The sequence below is a fragment of the Monodelphis domestica genome, chromosome 1, assembly GCF_027887165.1.
Source record: "Monodelphis domestica isolate mMonDom1 chromosome 1, mMonDom1.pri, whole genome shotgun sequence".
In the NCBI taxonomy this organism is placed as follows: Eukaryota; Metazoa; Chordata; class Mammalia; order Didelphimorphia; family Didelphidae; genus Monodelphis; species Monodelphis domestica.
In genome coordinates, this window is record NC_077227.1 from 360,830,108 (window position 1) to 360,848,316 (window position 18,209).

General features: G+C 36.1%; 1 protein-coding gene across 5 annotated transcripts in view; it reads right to left on the bottom strand.

Moving 5' to 3' along the window:
• EBF1 (EBF transcription factor 1) overlaps positions 1 to 18,209 on the bottom strand; it is a 452,008-nt gene that overhangs the window by 79,569 nt on the left and 354,230 nt on the right. For all 5 annotated transcript variants that reach the window (XM_056811532.1, XM_056811529.1, XM_056811530.1 and 2 more), the window contains one exon: positions 14,948 to 15,074. In XM_056811532.1, the coding sequence (XP_056667510.1) occupies positions 14,948 to 15,074 (127 nt within the window). The remainder of the gene's footprint in view (positions 1 to 14,947; positions 15,075 to 18,209) is intronic.

Here is an 18,209-nt window from a genome sequence, read left to right on the forward strand (position 1 = left end):
GAACTGCTTATGTCCTGATCAAAGTATCAGCCTCTCAGAAAATTGCAACAGTGGTGAAGTCACTGAATCCTGTTTAAGTCATTCTGTCAATGCTCACCATAAATGTTTTGTCTCAGTATTTTTTGCATGTAAGATATAAATACCTAACCCATTTCTGATATTCACTGTTTACTGGACACCTTTCTATTCCCCCTTTTGTAGAGATCTATAAATGATCCAAAATCTAAGCATTAAATAATTTGTCCCTAAGGTACCCCGTCAGAGTTTAACAAGCCAGAGTGTGAAAAAAAGGGAGGGGAGCTAGCCCCTTCTCATTAAAGGCCAGGCTCCTCTAGGACGGATCTTAGTCCAGACCATATGTCCAGAGTAGAGAGGCCTCTCAGTTAGAAGGAATGGGAATGGGTACAGTGCCTCAGCTCAAAAAACCCAGCTACAGTTTTCTATGTTAATCCAATAGATTTGCAAAGTGAATTCCTTCCATAATATATCTTTTTATGGATTAAAAATATACCAGTTTTAGACCTGCAGAAACTGAAGAAAAGAAAGAAAACAAGGTTTTTCAGTCATTTCCTTTCCAACCATATTCTCCTGGGACTTTCACTGCTACCCCAAATCTCCTAACGAACCCCAAATGATCCACCAGTTCTAATTGTGTATTTTGGAAATCAGTTTAAACCAAAAGGAAATGCCACAAATGTGTAAAGTGGAGTTGAAGGTCTTATTTTGTGGATATATAAATACATATATATTATTCTTTAAAAAAACACTAAATTAACCCCCTTTTGTCTGGGAGCTGGTGTTTCCTGAGGCTAACCACCAAGGGCCATACCAGGTGCAATGGAAGTAGCAGTTCAGGTCTCATCTCATGATGTAAAGAGGTTAACCACAATTGATGTCAACAGGAAAAAGGTGAAAGATTACATTCAGGAGGGTGGTCAGAAGTTCAGTGAGGACAAGAGAAGGAAGCACATGCCATCCTTTCAATCTTTCTGTTGCCTAGGAGAAGCCCCATCTTAATAGGGAGAGGTTCTGTATAGATTCCTATATCTGCTATGAATAGAAGTTTTCAATACATTTTAATACAATATCAAGAATCCTTCATTTTGTCACAGTAAAATCACAACCTCGAAAATTTGGTAGATGATTTTCAAGAGCTTTGTTGCAACAATAACAAAAATAATCCATTGTTCCATGTCTATGGTTACCTTCTTTGAATGTAGGTACGCTAATCTGTAGATAATAGATTTGCAGTTCATTAATTAGCCCAAATTCAAAGTTTTGATGTGTTGAGAGGACATTCCAGAGTGTACACTCAACTGGCAAAGCTTCTGAAAACCCAGGATTATCTCCATGTCACAATGAGACAATCAAGTAGGACACTAGTGGAGAATATATCTTTCACTACCACCAAGCACAGCTCCTAGTACAAAGTAAGTGCTTAACACATTCATTATGACTGATTAGAGCTTTGCTAATATTAAAAAGAATATAGACCTACATAATTCAAATCATATGAAGAGCTGTATATGGTCCATGATCTGAAAATAAGAAAAACAATAGATTTTAAAGTAATGAAAGATCCCAAATGTCCTCACATCTCATACACCCTGGAAGATTCGAAACTATATTGCATTCTTTCCATCACAGTGGACACAATTTCATGGAATTTCCAGAACCCATAAACAAAGAGGTTTCAAGTTCTACCTTAAGACTTATATTCCACAGTAGTCTTGATGATGTCACAGCGACTCTGTACTCATCAATCCCTTTTCTAGATGTTCATTAATCATCTGGGATTTTACTGAGAATTGAAGCCAAGTTCACCAGCCTAAATGTTACAGATATTTTCTCTATTTTTTAATTGAGGCTATGCCCTTCTCCAAACCTTTGACACTTCTTGAAACTCCTATTTTTCCAAATTATACTGATAGTGTCTCAATTATCACATCAATTTTTCAATTTCTATTTACCCTTAGTTTCTAAGCTATCAAGGAGTTTTCCTTGATAATTTTTTGAAATAATGTCTAGGATCTTTCTATGATAATGAACTTCAGGTAGTCTGAAGATTCTTAAATTCTCTCTCTTCAATCTATTTTCCAAGGTCAGTTATTTTTCTAGTGAGATATTTCAAATTTTCTTCTATTTTTTTTCATTTTCTTTTGACTTTTTTATTGTTTCTTGAAGTCTCAATTCTAGTTTTTAAAAAGTTATTTTTATTTTCTTCAGTGAGCTTTTGTACTTCTTTTTCCATTAGGCCAATTCTGTTTTTAATAAGATATTTTCTTCAGTACTTTTGTGCCTCTTTTACCAAGTTATTAATTCTCTTTTTATAATTTTCTTTCATCATTTTCATTCCCCGCCCCCAATTTTTCCTCTACCACATTTAATTTCTTGTTTTAACTCTTGCAGGGATTCATGTTGGGCATGGGTCCAATTAGCCCTTTTCTTTGAGGCTTTGCTTATTGCTATTTTCCCATTGTTGTCTTCTGGATTTGTATCTTAGTTTTCCCCACCACCAAAGTAGTTTTATGGTCAGGGTCTTTTTGTTGTTGATGTTGTTGTTTATTCATTTTTCTAACCTATTTCTTGATTAGTTATTAAAGTTGGGCTGTACTTACCCTGGTGTGGGTAGATACTGTACAAAACTGAAGGCTTTTTAATGCTCCTTTTCAGAGCTATTTCTAGGAGTCTGCAAGGTTTTTTTTTGTGCTTTCAAGGTGGTGTGATCCAGAGAGAGGTGTGGTCCCTGCTCTCCTGGTCTGCACTCCAGTATTTATCCAAGAAAGGGAACTGCTACCTTGCAGATGCAAGTATTAATGCTCTTCTTGGCCCTAGAACTATTTACCAAAGCCCCTGATCCCAAATAACTGATCATAAACATTACTCTCCATTCTAGAATCATAACCCAGAACTATTTATGGGCAATAGAATTGCCATTCAGTGCTAGCTACAACCAGCACCACCAAAGGGTTCCCTGTAATGTCTTTCTGATCAGTTGACTGATTCCCTTACCATTCCTGAACTGAGAGTTCTAAACCTACTGTTCCTTTTGCTGATTGTATCACCTCCCAGGCCCACTGCTGATGCTCCTGCTATGCTCTGGCTTGTAACAAACTAGAGTTATAGATCTCTCCTTAGAACCTCTTAAGTTGTCTTAGGTTTGAAAAAAGATTCCTTCTGATCTTTTGTTGACAGCACTGCTCCAAAATTTGAAGTGTTATTTTAAAATTATTTGAATAAAATGTTGGGAGAGTTCATCCAGGTCTTAACCTGTATTCTATCCTCTTAACTTCTCTACTCGTATCTTATCTCAGTTTCCTCGTGTGAAAAATCAGTAGGTGGGACCAGAAGACCAGTAAGGTCTCAATCTATTTCTATGATCCCATGATCCTTGGCAGAGAAAAACAGAAGTAAAATAGGAATGATCAGCTGTCTTCCCTCTGTTGTTAATTATCATCATATCATGTCAAACAGCAATATTGTCCCTTCATCAATTCTTCTCTTTCCCCAAATGATGCTGTTTGATGACACAATGACAACATCCAATCATACCCATGTGTGTACACACATACACACACAAATATATAAAACCATTCTGAAGCAAATAACAATTGTCTTTGTCTTTCCTTGCTGATCTAAGCTTATTCTGAGGTTTAACACTTGCTATTATTTTTACATGTCTTTGCCATATTATCATGCTTATCTCCTGCTACTTATTGTTACTTCCATCTTTTATACATTTAAAAGCGGAGTTCTTTCACCCAGTGGAAATGAAATTTATGAAACTCATTAGCCCAAAAGGCAGTGCAGGCTAAAGATATTAATGGCTTCCCAAAATTTAAGTACCTTCATGAATGACATAATAGGTTATTAAAGGAAACTATCATGTCTTAGGTATGCCACTAACCTTTGAGGAGAACAATAACATTTCCTATATTCATACCATACTTTAGGTCACAGATATGTTTTTAATATCCTCTCTTCTTCTTCTTCTTCTTCTTCTTCTTCTTCTTCTTCTTCTTCTTCTTCTTCTTCTTCTTCTTCTTCTTCTTCTTCTTCTTCTTCTTCTTCTTCTTCTTCTTCTTCTTCTTCTTCTTCTTCTTCTTCTTCTTCTTCTTCTTCTTCTTCTTCTTCTTCTTCTTCTTCTTCTTCTTCTTCTTCTTCTTCTTCTTCTTCTTCTTCTTCTTCTTCTTCTTCTTCTTCTTCTTCTTTGCCTTCCTCCTTCTTCTTTAAAAAATACCCCTTACCTTTTGTCTTAGAATCAATTGAATATATTGGTTCTAAGGCAGAAGAGTTGTAAGGGATAGGCAATGGGGGTTAAGTGATTTGCCCAGGGTCACACAGCTAGGAAGTGACTGAGGCCAAATTTGAACCCAGTACCTTCTGTCTCCAGGCCTGGCTCTCAATCCACTAAGCCACCCATTTGCCCCCCTCTTCTTATCTTCTTACCATCTACAGTCCCTGTCTCTATACCTTCTGAATCACTGATTTTTGCCATTCACTCAAAGGTTATACATTTTTTTACCATATAATCTCTCTAGCAACCTTGCCCTGTAGGACTTTTAACTCCAGAACTCCAGGCCAGTGCCTGCATTTTCCTTCTCAATGAATGAATAATCAATAGCCCACTATATTTAGCTGGCCCCAGAAATATTTAATATTATACTCTGAAAAATAATGTCCCACAATCTCATTTCTCTACTCCCTTTCAAGCCCCTTGTAATCCCATCCAACACTGCCACGGCACTGGGAAAAAACATATCAATCCATCTACTTCCAGCTTCTCTTGACTTCCTCATGGCTTTCCAAACTACAATGTCCCTCTCTGGCTATCATATTGGTATATGTGTTGTCTCCCCCATTCGAAGTTCCTTAAGGACAGGCACTGTCTCAATTTGCTACTTAAATTCCCAGTACTTAGCATTGTGTTTGGCACATAGTAGTTAATACATTTTTCCATTCATTGATCATCTATTTATTCATATTATCCTCATAACATCCCTGTGAGGTAGGTAAAACACTTAAATACGTTTTATAGATGAAGAAACAAATTTGAAAGAATTAACTAAATAAAGAAGCAAACATGGTATAGAGGAAAATGCCCTGGATTGTAATTGCAGTCAGAGGACTTGTGTTCAATTCTGTATAACACTGGAATATTCTTTTGACCTATTTGGTTCTCAGTTTTCTTTTCTGATAAAATGGATGGGTTGGCTTAGAAAGTTTCTCATCAAATAACAAGCCCTATGCTAGTCTTTGCAGATACAAAGACAACTTCAGCACATATAGGTTCTAAAACTATTCCCCCAATCATATTGGCATTTGCAAGTCAGAGCAAAACTGATTCTTCTCTCAGAAGATTCTAACAGACCTCAAGGGACTAGAGGTAGTTTTCTAATGCCACAATTTACAAGCACCCACAGTTATGATTTCTACTTTATTACCAATCAATATAAATGAGCTAGACCTATTTATTCACGTAATATATAATAAGAATTATTTCTATAAAGCATCCTCTAAAATTCTTTGGTATACTTTCCCATGGGTACAAAGATTCCAAGGCAAATTGCACCCAAACATTAAGGGAAACTATGGTAAATTTGTAACTCACAGGCCCTGGTTTCCATAAGTAATTTTCTCCCCTTCATAGGGTATTCATGAAGTTCTGCTTTGTAATGGGATAGCTTTTCTGCAGGGTTCCTTGTAGAGTTTTGGACCCTCTATATCTCTGTGTTCCTAGATTATCCTCATTTCCTAGTACCAGTCACTATGGTTCTGGGTACACTTCTAAAATGCTGACGAAAAAAATTAAAATTTCTGGCCTTCTGAATCTCACAAGGTCCTCCTTTGGCTGAAGGCGGGGGAGGGAGGGGCTGACATTGAGACTGAAGCCAGGAACTTTTTCTTCACCAGACCCCAAACTACAGCAAGTGATTCCTTCTCAAGGACTTGGCTAGAATATCTTTCTCCCTTTTCCACCATCAGGGTCTTGAGTGCCCTATTCCAATCTAGCTACAAGGAGACCAAGACTCTCAATCAATTTGAACAGACTTCTTGTATCACATAGCTGAAAGGTCTGAGCGATTCAACAGAGGTGTTCCTATCTGATAAAGGCATGTGAGCTAAATAGGAAACATCCCCTGCCCTTAAGAAGCTTATATTCTCTTGAAACAACGTATTCTTTCTCTCTAAATATATATATATACACATACATATATATGCATAAACATGTAGAAATATATAGACATGAATTTATATATGCATATATTCACACATTTTTATAGAAAGTAATCTCAGCAGGGAAGTATCAGTTACTCAGCCCTAAATTGTAACTAAGCCCTGACTCTATTATCATTTGGTACTCCTGGGCCTTTTATTTCCTGTTTTTCAAATGAAGGAGTTAAGCACAACTTTAATGATTTCTAAGATCCCTAATCATTTGGAATTATATACTCCTATGACTTACTCAGAATCATAAAAGTTAGAAGCAAAGAAAAATGCTGGACAAGATGGATACTGAGTCTGACCCAAAAAGGCATCTACCTTTTCTCTGACTGTAGCACAGAGTTCTTCATTTAAGACAGTTGTATTTCTTTAGCATAGAAAGATACAGATATAGATGATATGTATATAAATAGAAAGACTCTATTATATCAATGCCAAAAAATAAAGATAAATACACATTTTAAACTTTATATAGTACAGTGGGAGTGACACTAGATTTTGATTTTTAGTTTTGCTTCTTGCTGGTTGACCTTGGCCACCTCACAATCTCCCCAGGCTACAGTTTTCCCATTAATAAAAAATGAAGTATTTTTAGTAAATGACTTCTGATGTGCCTTCCGGTTGTAAATTTATGATCTTATGTTAAAAAGAAATCCTTGTGTCCAGTGTATGATTTGATAGGCAGAAAAGCAAAGTTCTATCTACAGAATTCAACTCAACATCTACTTATTAAGAACCTCACTATGTGCAAGGAAGTGTTTTTATACAGGGAGGTTCTATTGTCCCATGATAACTTGAGAGGTGGTACAAATGATGGATAGAGAGTTCACCTCAGAATGGGGACTCAAACCCTGCTTTGGACCCACACTGACTATGAGACCCAGAAAAGTTGCTGATTAGTAAAATGGGTCCCTCGACCAATAAAAACACAGATTTGAACCCTCCACCATCACCACCACCCCCAAAAAAAGAAAAAAGAAGATGTGTTAGTTAAGGTATAAACAAAACATAACTTCATCAGCATATAAGGAGAATGCTTTTGACTTTTATTATACAGTATTATACCTTTGTTGCCTCAAACATTTATCAGGAGCCAAAACAACCATAATATCAAAAGGGCTGATAAGCTAAACAGAAAAAAAAAATCCCAAATTCCTAAATTTGAAATAAATCCTGAAAAAAAGTGAAAGGACATCGTATTTTTATCTTTCCCTTGGAAAAGGACAATTATAAGCTCTATTTAGAGAAACTGAGTAGTTAATTTATCATGGTGCCAGGTATGAAACTAGAAAATCTCCAAATTGTTTATTGGCTTTGAAGAACAAATCATGCTCTATCATCCTAAATAGATTAGAGTTTCCAGAGTTTATAGGATTGCATTACACAAGCAAGAATACTTATAAAGCTCACTCCTTACCCTTTATTGTTAATAGCTTTCTAATCCTTTACTAGAAATTTATAGTTCAGAAATGGCAACACATCTTAAAGATTAAAGCCATGTGACAAATAGTTCATGTCTCTTAATAACCAAATCACATGCCTTAGATTGGGAGAGCTTATCTGCCTTTACTCTCTATATGGTTTCATAGGTAGGAAATACTTTATATCCCTATTATATGAATGATGAATGGGACCATTGGTTATGGTCTGTTATTTGCTTGGCTGTAGTCAATATGTTTTCTTTGGACAGGGATTTCCATGATTTATCTCTCTTCTGGCCTTATCACTTATTAACTCTAGGCAGACAGGAAAAAGCTAAGGCTGTGAATGAGGGTTAGTGCCCATTTAGACCTCTAATGTCAGAGAAAATATTCCTTTTAATGATCCTGTTACACTAGCTGCTCGAGTCCTGATTACACTCCACTCCAACTAGAAAATAAAGGTCATATTTCTCGGAAAGTGTGTACATAAAATATGCAAAATAATATGTTGCCTTCAGAGCTGGCTTTATTCTCTGCTGTAATTGCTTCCGTTTTACAGATGTCATACAGGTACATTGTATACTTTTAGTGATTATTTTTGTTCTGTATTATCGTGCTGACAATGTTTAACTTTACAAATGCCAGAGGACCAGGGTTCAGTGATCACATTAGCATACATCAGGCATGATCAAATTTTGCCAAAGCTTTCCTTCTGTGGATAAAGCAGTGGCTGGGGGTTGCCGGGCTGGGGGGAGGCAAGGATCTCTGCCTTGAATTCTTTCTCTCCCTCTGTATAAATGGCTCATTTGGAGTAATATTCAAAACATGTGGACAGGGGCAGGCTGTTAATTTTTCTTTCTTGTTGGGCCTTCTCCAATTAGGACACAGCAAAGGCAGAACTGTTAGGTAAGTGTTCATTAGACAGTCTTCTGAATCTGAAGTGAAAATAATCTGATGTAAAAGAAAACAGATTCTTGCCTTGCTTCATCCCTGGTCAAATCTCCCCATTTTAATATGCCTTAATAATGGCTTTGCCATAATACTTTTTCCCAATACAAAGTACTTTCATGATATAAAATTTAGGTCTCCTTAACTGATGGTAGCAAAAGTACCCTACTAGTACACTACTGTGCTTAATAAAGACCTTTTACGTGTTTATGTTATTGAATCTCATTTCATCATTATAATACCCTTATTAAGTAGATAGGGTTGAAATGAATTTTACAGATAAGGTAACTGAGGCACAAAGAGGTTTAAGGACATGTCCAAAGTCACAAAAAGAATTAATGTCAGAGCCAGGACTAGAATCTGGGCTTTCGCAGAAACTTACACTTCTTAAAACATTAAAATTATCAGTACACACGTAATGCTAGCCAGCAGCATATCATAATCAATCCTTGTTTTAAAAGTAATTTCTTCCCTTCTCCCTCCTTCCTCCTCTCCTCCCATTTAGTAGAGGCTCCAACTGCTTTGCTCAATACACATTAAACATGAAATGCATTACATGCCAAAAAAGGAGACTCCATTTGTGATCCATGTAATTCTATTTAGACACACACGTACATCCCACACACTTGGGAAGCCAATGAATGTGTATAATCAATCATTTAAATAATTTCTGAATGCTTACTATGTTCAAAGCACTGTGTTAGATGGTGAAAGTAGGAGATACAAAGAGATAAAAGAAAGAGAATTGCTTCCCTCAAGAAGCTTACAATCGAATTGTAAAGTTAAAACCTAGAAAAATGAAAAGATAATTAAGGACACTAATCAAAAAAATGATAAATGGATCAGCCAGGCAATATATCTGATCATCAATCTAAATAGGGAAGCTACCCAGGCTGGTAAATGAAGACTTCATAATGGAAAAACAATTTAGACTAGGTCTTTAAGAATGGGTAAAAGTCTAACTTTCCAGGTGGGTGGGAGGCATGATATGGGCAGAAATATGGAGGCAGGAAACCACAAAGGCCTGTCTGGGGAATGCTATGTGATGAAAGCATGTAGAACTACAGGAATCTTCATAATGGAAGAGATTTAAGAGTTTATTCTAGCTATAAATTTATAATCCTATGAGTCTATGAAATACTTTCAATTAGAAAAGTATTACTTAACAGATTTATCAAATTGATCCATTACTAATTTTTGCAATTATTTTCTTTCTAGAAAAAGGAAGATCTCTTTTGACAAAGGCTAACTTTGAAGTGATACCTACATATACAGTTGATTATTTCTTAGTGAGGATACTATTTCTGTATTAATTGATTGGGAACAGTTAAATGCTCACTGGGCTTCCAAAGTTCCTCCATCAGACTTTGGCAGGAGAGATTTCAACACTTACAAGGGACTAAGTTACTCAACAATGTCACAATTGATGAAACATGGGCTGTGGGAACTAAAAGAGTATTTTGAAGGTCCCTTGATGGGTTGGTGGGAACTTGAGAAGCATTTAAACCACTTCCTAATTATCTCTAAGACTGATTGACTAGATAAATGATTAGAACGAAAACTTTTAAATAATTCTGATTAGAAAGCTGTTGGGTTTTTTTGTTGTTGTTTTTACTTTTTCCCTTCATCACCTACAAATGTCATTAAAAACACAAAAATTATTAGTTCTAACATATTTACATAAAAATATGCTGGGAAGGATAGAGTCAGACTCAGAGGAACTCTAACTAGCCTTATTGTTGTTTGTCTGAATTTTACCCTCTACCATTCTAACCAACCCAGAAATATATGTAAACTGAGAGCACCAAGCAGCTAACAGGAATCTTGGAAAACAGCCTGACTCAGGTTTTCAATCTGCTCAAGATCTGTGTCCAGAGATCTAAATTTAAAGTAGCAAAGAACTGCATAGCAAACTCTTAAGACAGTTCCTCTATCTCATATGTTTTTTTTTACTTCCTCCAAAATATTTGAGTCTGTTCTATAGACTCTACCCTGTCTTTGGGGCAGCCAAGTGGTACAATGGATACCTGGTGTCAGGAAGACTCTTCCTGAGTCCAAATCTGCCCTCTGATATTTACTTGTATGACTCTGGACAAGTCACTTAACCCTCTTTGCCTGAATTTTCTCATCTGTAAAATGAGCTAGAGAAAAAATTGCTAACCACTCTAGTATCCTTGCCAAGAAAACCCCAAATGGGGTTAATGAGTCAGACATAACTGAAACAACTGAACAACAATCTAACATAAAAGACAGAATTTCTGTTGTTACAATTTTGTTCACATCTTATAGGATCACTGAAATTCACATAGAAATGGTATTAACAGTAGTGGTAGTAGCAGTGAGGGCAGCATCTTGTTCTCTCTCTCTCTGTTAAAAGGGAAACAATGCTATGACAAACTACTCTTTCACCATTATTCTTTTATAGTTGAAGTTCTGTGGACTGTGGTGTCAAATTCAAAGAGCAAACATCTCTGCAGGCCACATTTTTTTATTTAGAAAACCACAAATAAACATTATCTATGTTATATTATTATTTATGTTGTTAGACACTTCTCAATTACATTTTCAACCACTTCCACAGCCTTTGGGAATGGAATTTTGAAGCCAGGAATTTGACACTTCAGGTCTATTGTACAGTGAGCAAACATCACTTCTATTCTTAACTGAAAAAAAATATAAATTGGAATATAAGCTTTTCTTTTTTAGGTTCAATGAAAGTATTCTTGCAATTATGAACATAAAAGAAGACAGGGATGATATGTGCCTAATCCTAGTTGGTTTTGGTGTGTGTGTATGTGTGTGTTTGTCTGTCTGTCTGTCTGTATATCTGTGTTTGTTTTCTTAAACTGCGTCTCTAGATCTTGAGAGCTTTCCATTCCACATAGCTTGGAGATTATGAGTATCTATTATGGTAGCATACACTAATAATGTTTTTATTAAATTTTTATTGGTCAGTTTTATGTGAAAATCCATTTGTCTGTGAAAATGCTCTAGCTACAGTTAATTTAAAAGTTTATTTGATGAATTTTCAATGATAATTTGTAGTCTATATTTATAGTATGTGTGTCACATTAACTTAATAGTAATGGAAACTTCAGGTGTAGAATTCTGGACACCTGATTGTGTCTTTTTAGATATAGGGTAGGAACTAGATTTTTGCCTCCTGTTATGATATAAAGCATAGTATCTAAAAACTTGCATCATCTGCATCTATCAATAAGTCTGGGCTGATTTTTATGAATATTAGAGATTGTATTTTCTCATTCTCATCTCTCTGACTGGGTTTAGATAGAATGGCCTTGACACAAGTCATTCTCCTGTTTTTCTTCTTGTATATTTAATGTTTTATGGGCTATTGTGCAGGTGATAACTGCTTTTTGAGGTTCTATTTCATCTAAACTTCCTGATGTTCAATGAAATCATCCTGGTGCAATTTTGGGGGATAACTTCTTCTTGTTGTTGTTGACATAAAATGTATTATTGTACCTCCCTTAAAGTAGTATGGCTAGTAAGGAGGAAGAAAAAAGAAGAGAATGGGAAGAAGGAAGAGAAAAGGAAAAGAACTAAAAGGAGGAAATCATATGGATGAGAGGAGGAGAAGGTAAAGAAGAAGGCAGAGGAAGAAGAGAAGGAGAAGGAGGAAAACCAGAATAATATCAAGAACAAGAACAAGGAACATTATTAGCAGCAGCAGTCAGTTATAGTAGAAAAAGGACTTTAGCAGTTGGGTGGATACAAAGAAGAGAGGTTTTATGGTCCCTCTACCTGCCTTCTCCATTATGTGGTAACATCCAGAGAAATAAACTGACTCAATCATATGGATCACTAGCATTGATCACTAGGCAATCTCCCCATAATGGAGACATTTAATGGTGATATTCAAAAGACCCACATGTATCCAACCAATTAGTACAGATTATATTCTGTTAAGGCAAATATAATGTCACATATATTATTAATAAGCAACAATATTCAGATATAGATAGCTGCAAACTACTTCATAATTTAATATTCTAAAGAAGGAACCTTCTCTTTCAAAACATTTTTAAAACTTGATCTGACTTTTTCTTAATTCATATGTAGTTTGAAATCTACCAACTAATAAGAAAATTATCCTAGTTTGAATTTCAATAGGATTTAGAACTGCAAGAACCCTTAAAAGATGTAGCCCAGCTCCCTTTTTATATACATGAGGAAAAGCAGACATCTGACTTGTCTTCCATACTCACGCACATATAAACACATGTCTATATCACTAATTTTTCTTTCCTAGAACAACTAATCTGGCATTTCTCCACATATACATTTCATATATATGTGACCTTAACATTTAATGAGACTCACCACTAAAATTCAATTTCTTAAATTTATAGCAATTTTTAATGGCTTAAAAGCTAAAAAAAAAATGGGTCACTAGATGTTTTCTTCTGAAAACTTGAGTATTTAAAAGTTGTGTGTGTGCATGTGAGCATGTGTGTTTTAAGTTTGCAGCCAGGTGGCTTGGGAGGGTAGGGGGGATATTTTGTTGAACACTGATTAAAAATAATTTCTTCTAAATGAGACCTGACCACAAAATGGTGCCATTAATGGGCAGGGACATTTTCACTAGAGAGGAAACCATGCCCGGCTGACTCTTGCACCGCCCACAACACCAGGGTTTTCTTCTCCACCCTCCCCCTCCCCCTCCTCTTTTTCTTGTTCTTAATAGCAGGGTAAATAGGCAGCAAGTGAGGCCTAAATGTTTTCGGCCAAAAACAGAGTCCAAGCTCCTCTGAGAAAACATTTGGCCTCTGTGGTTTTGTAATATGTTCCAGAACACTGAGTTCACTGAAGAACATTGTGAAAAACTCCCATCTATTGGAATGATGCTGAGGAATGTTACAGTATCAGAAGTTCCAATTGGTCCATTTCCTGTAGGCCCATAATGAGGCTTGTAAAAAAAAAATTGTGCTATGTGGAAGTTCTCATGGGAAAAATGAATGGCAAGAAATCCTAGCTTTAAAAGAAACAGCTAATCTGCTAGTTTGATTGTTCTTCAAAACTTACACTGAACCAATGAGCCTAATTAAAAACACTTGGCCTACTTCTATAAAGTATCATAGCTTTTTCTATGCTCCGTTTGTATACACCACAAAACTCCAGATAGACTATTATTTTTCAAGTGCTCACTAACAAAGTGCTGACTTCGTTGGGATGGCTGAGCTAATTTCTTGAACTCAGTGTGAAACCTTAGCTAAACAAAATTGTGGTAATTTTCCTTAATTTGTAAAAGTGATTGGAGTGCAAACAAAATTTTCCTCTTGGGTCAATCCTATAATTTTCAATTAACTAAAACTAATCGTCAGGCGGGCACCAAACCTGCATTTTGTTTAAAGGGCTGGGAGGCATTTCTAAGGGTCAGGATGCATTAATTGTTTTTATTTTTTATTTTTTTTAAGAGAGAAAGAAAGAGAAAGTGTTTTGCTTTAAGAAACATGGCTGGTTTCCTTTGCAGTATAATATTAAATACAAAAAAGGAAAGATGCTATGAGATAAAATGTCACAGTCAAAATAAAATTTATTTGCTTAATTGTATGGCTATAATTAAAATATGTTAATAGAGTCATCCACTGACTGCCTTGGAATTTCTTTGTGTGCACACAGTCCCTATTTCTACTTAATTGGGCCTCGTGTTCCTTTACTGAAAAAATAACCAAATATTTTAGCCATTTCAGGAAATGCTACCAATAATTATCCCCAGTAATCTAGAGCTCTGGGTCCATGCTATTAGCACTTGGAATATGCCCGGCAGAGCCGTGGTCCTCTCTGTCTAATGTTATTCTCCTGGTTAAATTATTCAGTCTGTCACAAAGGATTCACCCAACAACTCCAATAATCAGCATCCCAACAGGAGGCCACTCCATATGCTCAGGCAATTCCCAGGAGTGCCACAGTCCAAGAGACCCAAGGGCAGATTGGTGGGGATTGGAGTTGCACCCACCACTCTTAAAATTTGAGACCAGCAATCATAGTCAAAAATGTTCTAATGAGGATAGAAGCTGGGTTAAAACAAAAACAGCTGGTTTAGTAGCCAGAGGTAAGTTGCACTTTCCCTTTTTACCTCTCAGAAGTATTCCTTTCCTCTTTATTTCCTATGTTGCCACATTATGTAGGCAGCCAGCTGTTTCTACTGACCCATTTGTGCCACATGGACACCCAAATAAATTCTTAAATAACAATCTCACTATCAAACACACATGGTGACATTGGGAGACAAATAACACCCTCATAGTAACAGGAAGTTAGGAAGAAAAGGATCCAAAAATTCATAATTTCATAGCAAGTGGCCAAATGAAGTTTTCTGGAATTCTTACCTGTGTAAATGAATCTTCCTGGTGTTCCTTTGCAGAACTGTTTGGATTTGTAAGACAAGGTAACTTCTACAACACCAGGGATGTGCCGAGGAGGGGTCTGCACGCGAATGGCATGAGGAGTAATCAGCTGGAGGGAAACATTTGAAGGGAAATTGTCATCATCTAAGGTAGAGGACTTATTCAGTGGCTTTAGTTATCAACTCCCAGAAAACAAAGCTTTAAAACATGTAATTAACCTGTCACTGTTTAAATACAATTTTGATGTAACTCATATAAAAGACACTGACAACAATATTTACAAAGCTCTGCCTTTCAGCTATAGCATCATTATCTCCATTTTCAGTCATAGCAGGCACTGCCATCTTCCTGGCTTGAAAATCACACCTCGTCCAATGTGATGAATTACCCAGAACAACCTACCCTTTCAAGACCCTTTGGTTGAAAGTGTCATCTCGTTCTAAGCTGAGATCTACCATGTCTCCCCAGGAACCAGTTAGTTGAATATCTGAATGGGACTCATTAAATAGACAGAAAAGGCAGATGTGCAAAACAATGGACCAGAAGTCTCTGACTAACTTTAAAACACAAGCACAAAATACAATTAAAAATGGCTAACTACATGTTAAATGGTGGTCTTGGCTTAATCCTGAGCAACACACACAATTTTAAATGATAGAGCACCTTACCTGTTCTTCTACCCAGCCAGAAGTCCTACTAATTAAAAGGTTTGTTGGTTGGAAAGGGCCAGAGGGTCATCATTATTCAATTTTGTAATGATATCTATGATGTGAGAATATTTTGTGCTGACCCTTCAAGGCAATCAGACTATTCTATGAAATGGGTGACTTTTTAATTATCCTCATCATCATTTACACAACTGCAAATATTAATGGTCATAAAAACTAATGTTATACTGTTCTTTTAAAAATAGCTACAATAAATGACACTACATGGTTATAGGTTTAATAAACTGTATCTATGTGCTGAATGAAGCCTGTTCCTCAATTGCGCTGGGATTCAGGAGGCACCTGTATGGTCTTGCCCAAGTCTTTTGGTTTTTAGTTTCCTCATCTGTAAAGTGAGTGGATTAAACAAGGTGATTTCTTAAGATCTATTACAACTCTATCATTGCTTTTAGATTGGATTTGCTGAAAGTATTTTGTCCTAATCAGTATAAAAAGGGCCAACTTATGGATTCACATCAGTTGCCCCATAACATATTTTTCTGTTGAACTAAATGGAAAGAATCTTTATTTCACTGGCATGTCCAACCTAAATCAATTACTGGGGTTTTCACATAGCTTTGCATAATATATAGGCTTAGAAGGGAGCCTCAGTTCAAAACAAAATTCATTGATATAACACTAATACCCACTGAAAATAGTGAGTTTTTTAAATTTAAATGTATTTGTGTGTTACATTAAAATACCCATTTAACACTTTCCTTCTCTGCCCCATTAGAGAAGGTATCATTTGACAAAAAGATGTGTGTGTGTGTGTGTGTGTGTGTGTGTGTGTATATATGTATATATATATATATATATACATATAAACTAGAACAGTGTTTTGTGCAGAGTAGGTACCTAAGCATTTTTTAATTCCCCTTTTGTTCATCAACAAGCACCAACTAGGTACACAAAGCATACAGATTCCATGTGAAAAAATCATCTGAAATGGGATGAAATAGAAAAGAGGTCTACAACTGCAGCAATTCAATCAAGGGTGGCGATAAAGGGAAATCCATATGTGCCTTTATTTGTTACTTTTATAAGTAACTGTGAAAATGCCCCTCTAATTTCCAAAGGGTAGATTAGAAGGTAGAGTTCCTTCATATAGGGAAGTGTTTTACTTCAATGGAAGTGTGTGTATGTGAGCATGTGTGTGTGTATGTTTTATATGTGTGTGTTCAAGTGTGAAAGTCTGTGTCAAAGCAAGAGATGCTCTATGTGTGAAAGAAAAAAGAATGATCAGAATGAAATATAGGATCTCCCTGACAGTCTGAAGGGGGAAAAAATAGTACATATGCATGGATCTGAACTAAAACAGAATTGTGGAGACTGTTAAGTAATAATTAATGATGCATCATAATTCCTGGCAGTTTTGTAAAATTTGTAAAACCTTTATGTGCATTAATTTAATTGATCTTCACAGCAACACAGAGAAGTAAATTCCTTAGTTATTGTCTTCATTTTACAGATGTAGAAACTGAGGCTAAGAGAAATGAATTGATTTGTCTGGAATCTCACAGCTAGAAATTGATGAGGCAGGATGTAAATCTAGGTCTTTCTGATTCCAAATCTAGCATTCTATCCACTCTGTCTCTCTAGATTAGAGTTTCCCAAGAAGTTCCATTTACTTTAGCAGAGAGAAAAGGTAATATCCTTACATGCAATAAGCCATGGAAACCTTCAAAAAAGTAAAGAAGACTAAAACAATTGATATATGTGAAAATCTATTGAGTGTGGTTGAAAAATGATCTATAAGGGGAAGCTAGGCGGTTCAGTGGATTAAGAGTCAAAGGTTCTGTGTTCAAATTTGGCCTCAGACACTTTTTAGCTATATAATCCTGAGAAAGTCACAACTCCCATTGCCTCACTTTATAGTTCTTCTGCCTTGGAACTAAAACACAATATTGATTCTATAAGATAGAAGGTAAGGGTATAAAAAATAAAGAAAATAATTTCTAAATCTCAGATGTTATTTTTTCTATCTCTTCTCTGAACTCCTACCATATTTACTTTCCACACCATACTATTCTGTGCTTGCTCATAGAACATGCTCTGAGTTTCATGTGTGTTAGTCTTATCTCTCCACTATGAGTTTCCTTAGGGCAGGAGCTATGCCTTATGTTTCTTTTAATCCATGTCAGTTCCAAGCAAGAAGAGGGGCAGAAAATAGGTATTAAGGATTTCACCTATAATATAATAATAATGAGGATGATGATGAGGATAATAATGTGATAAGAATCATGACTTTTGAAGCAACTTTTGAAGACAACAAGGGAGGTGCCAACCTGCACTGACAGAAGGAGTTTCCTCAAACAGGAGGAGTTCCCTGTAGAAATGTATTTGCAGGACCAGTCCATTCCCTTTCACCTACGCTACTGATTTAAATGCAGTATCAAAGTCATCCTTTTATTTGGAAGTCATTTCCCAGTACAGCAATGATGGGGCAGTCTGAAGATTTGGGTTGATTTGCCTCTGCCTTATGATCCTGGGCCAGTCATTTCATCTGGCTAGGACTTAGTATCTTCATCTATAAA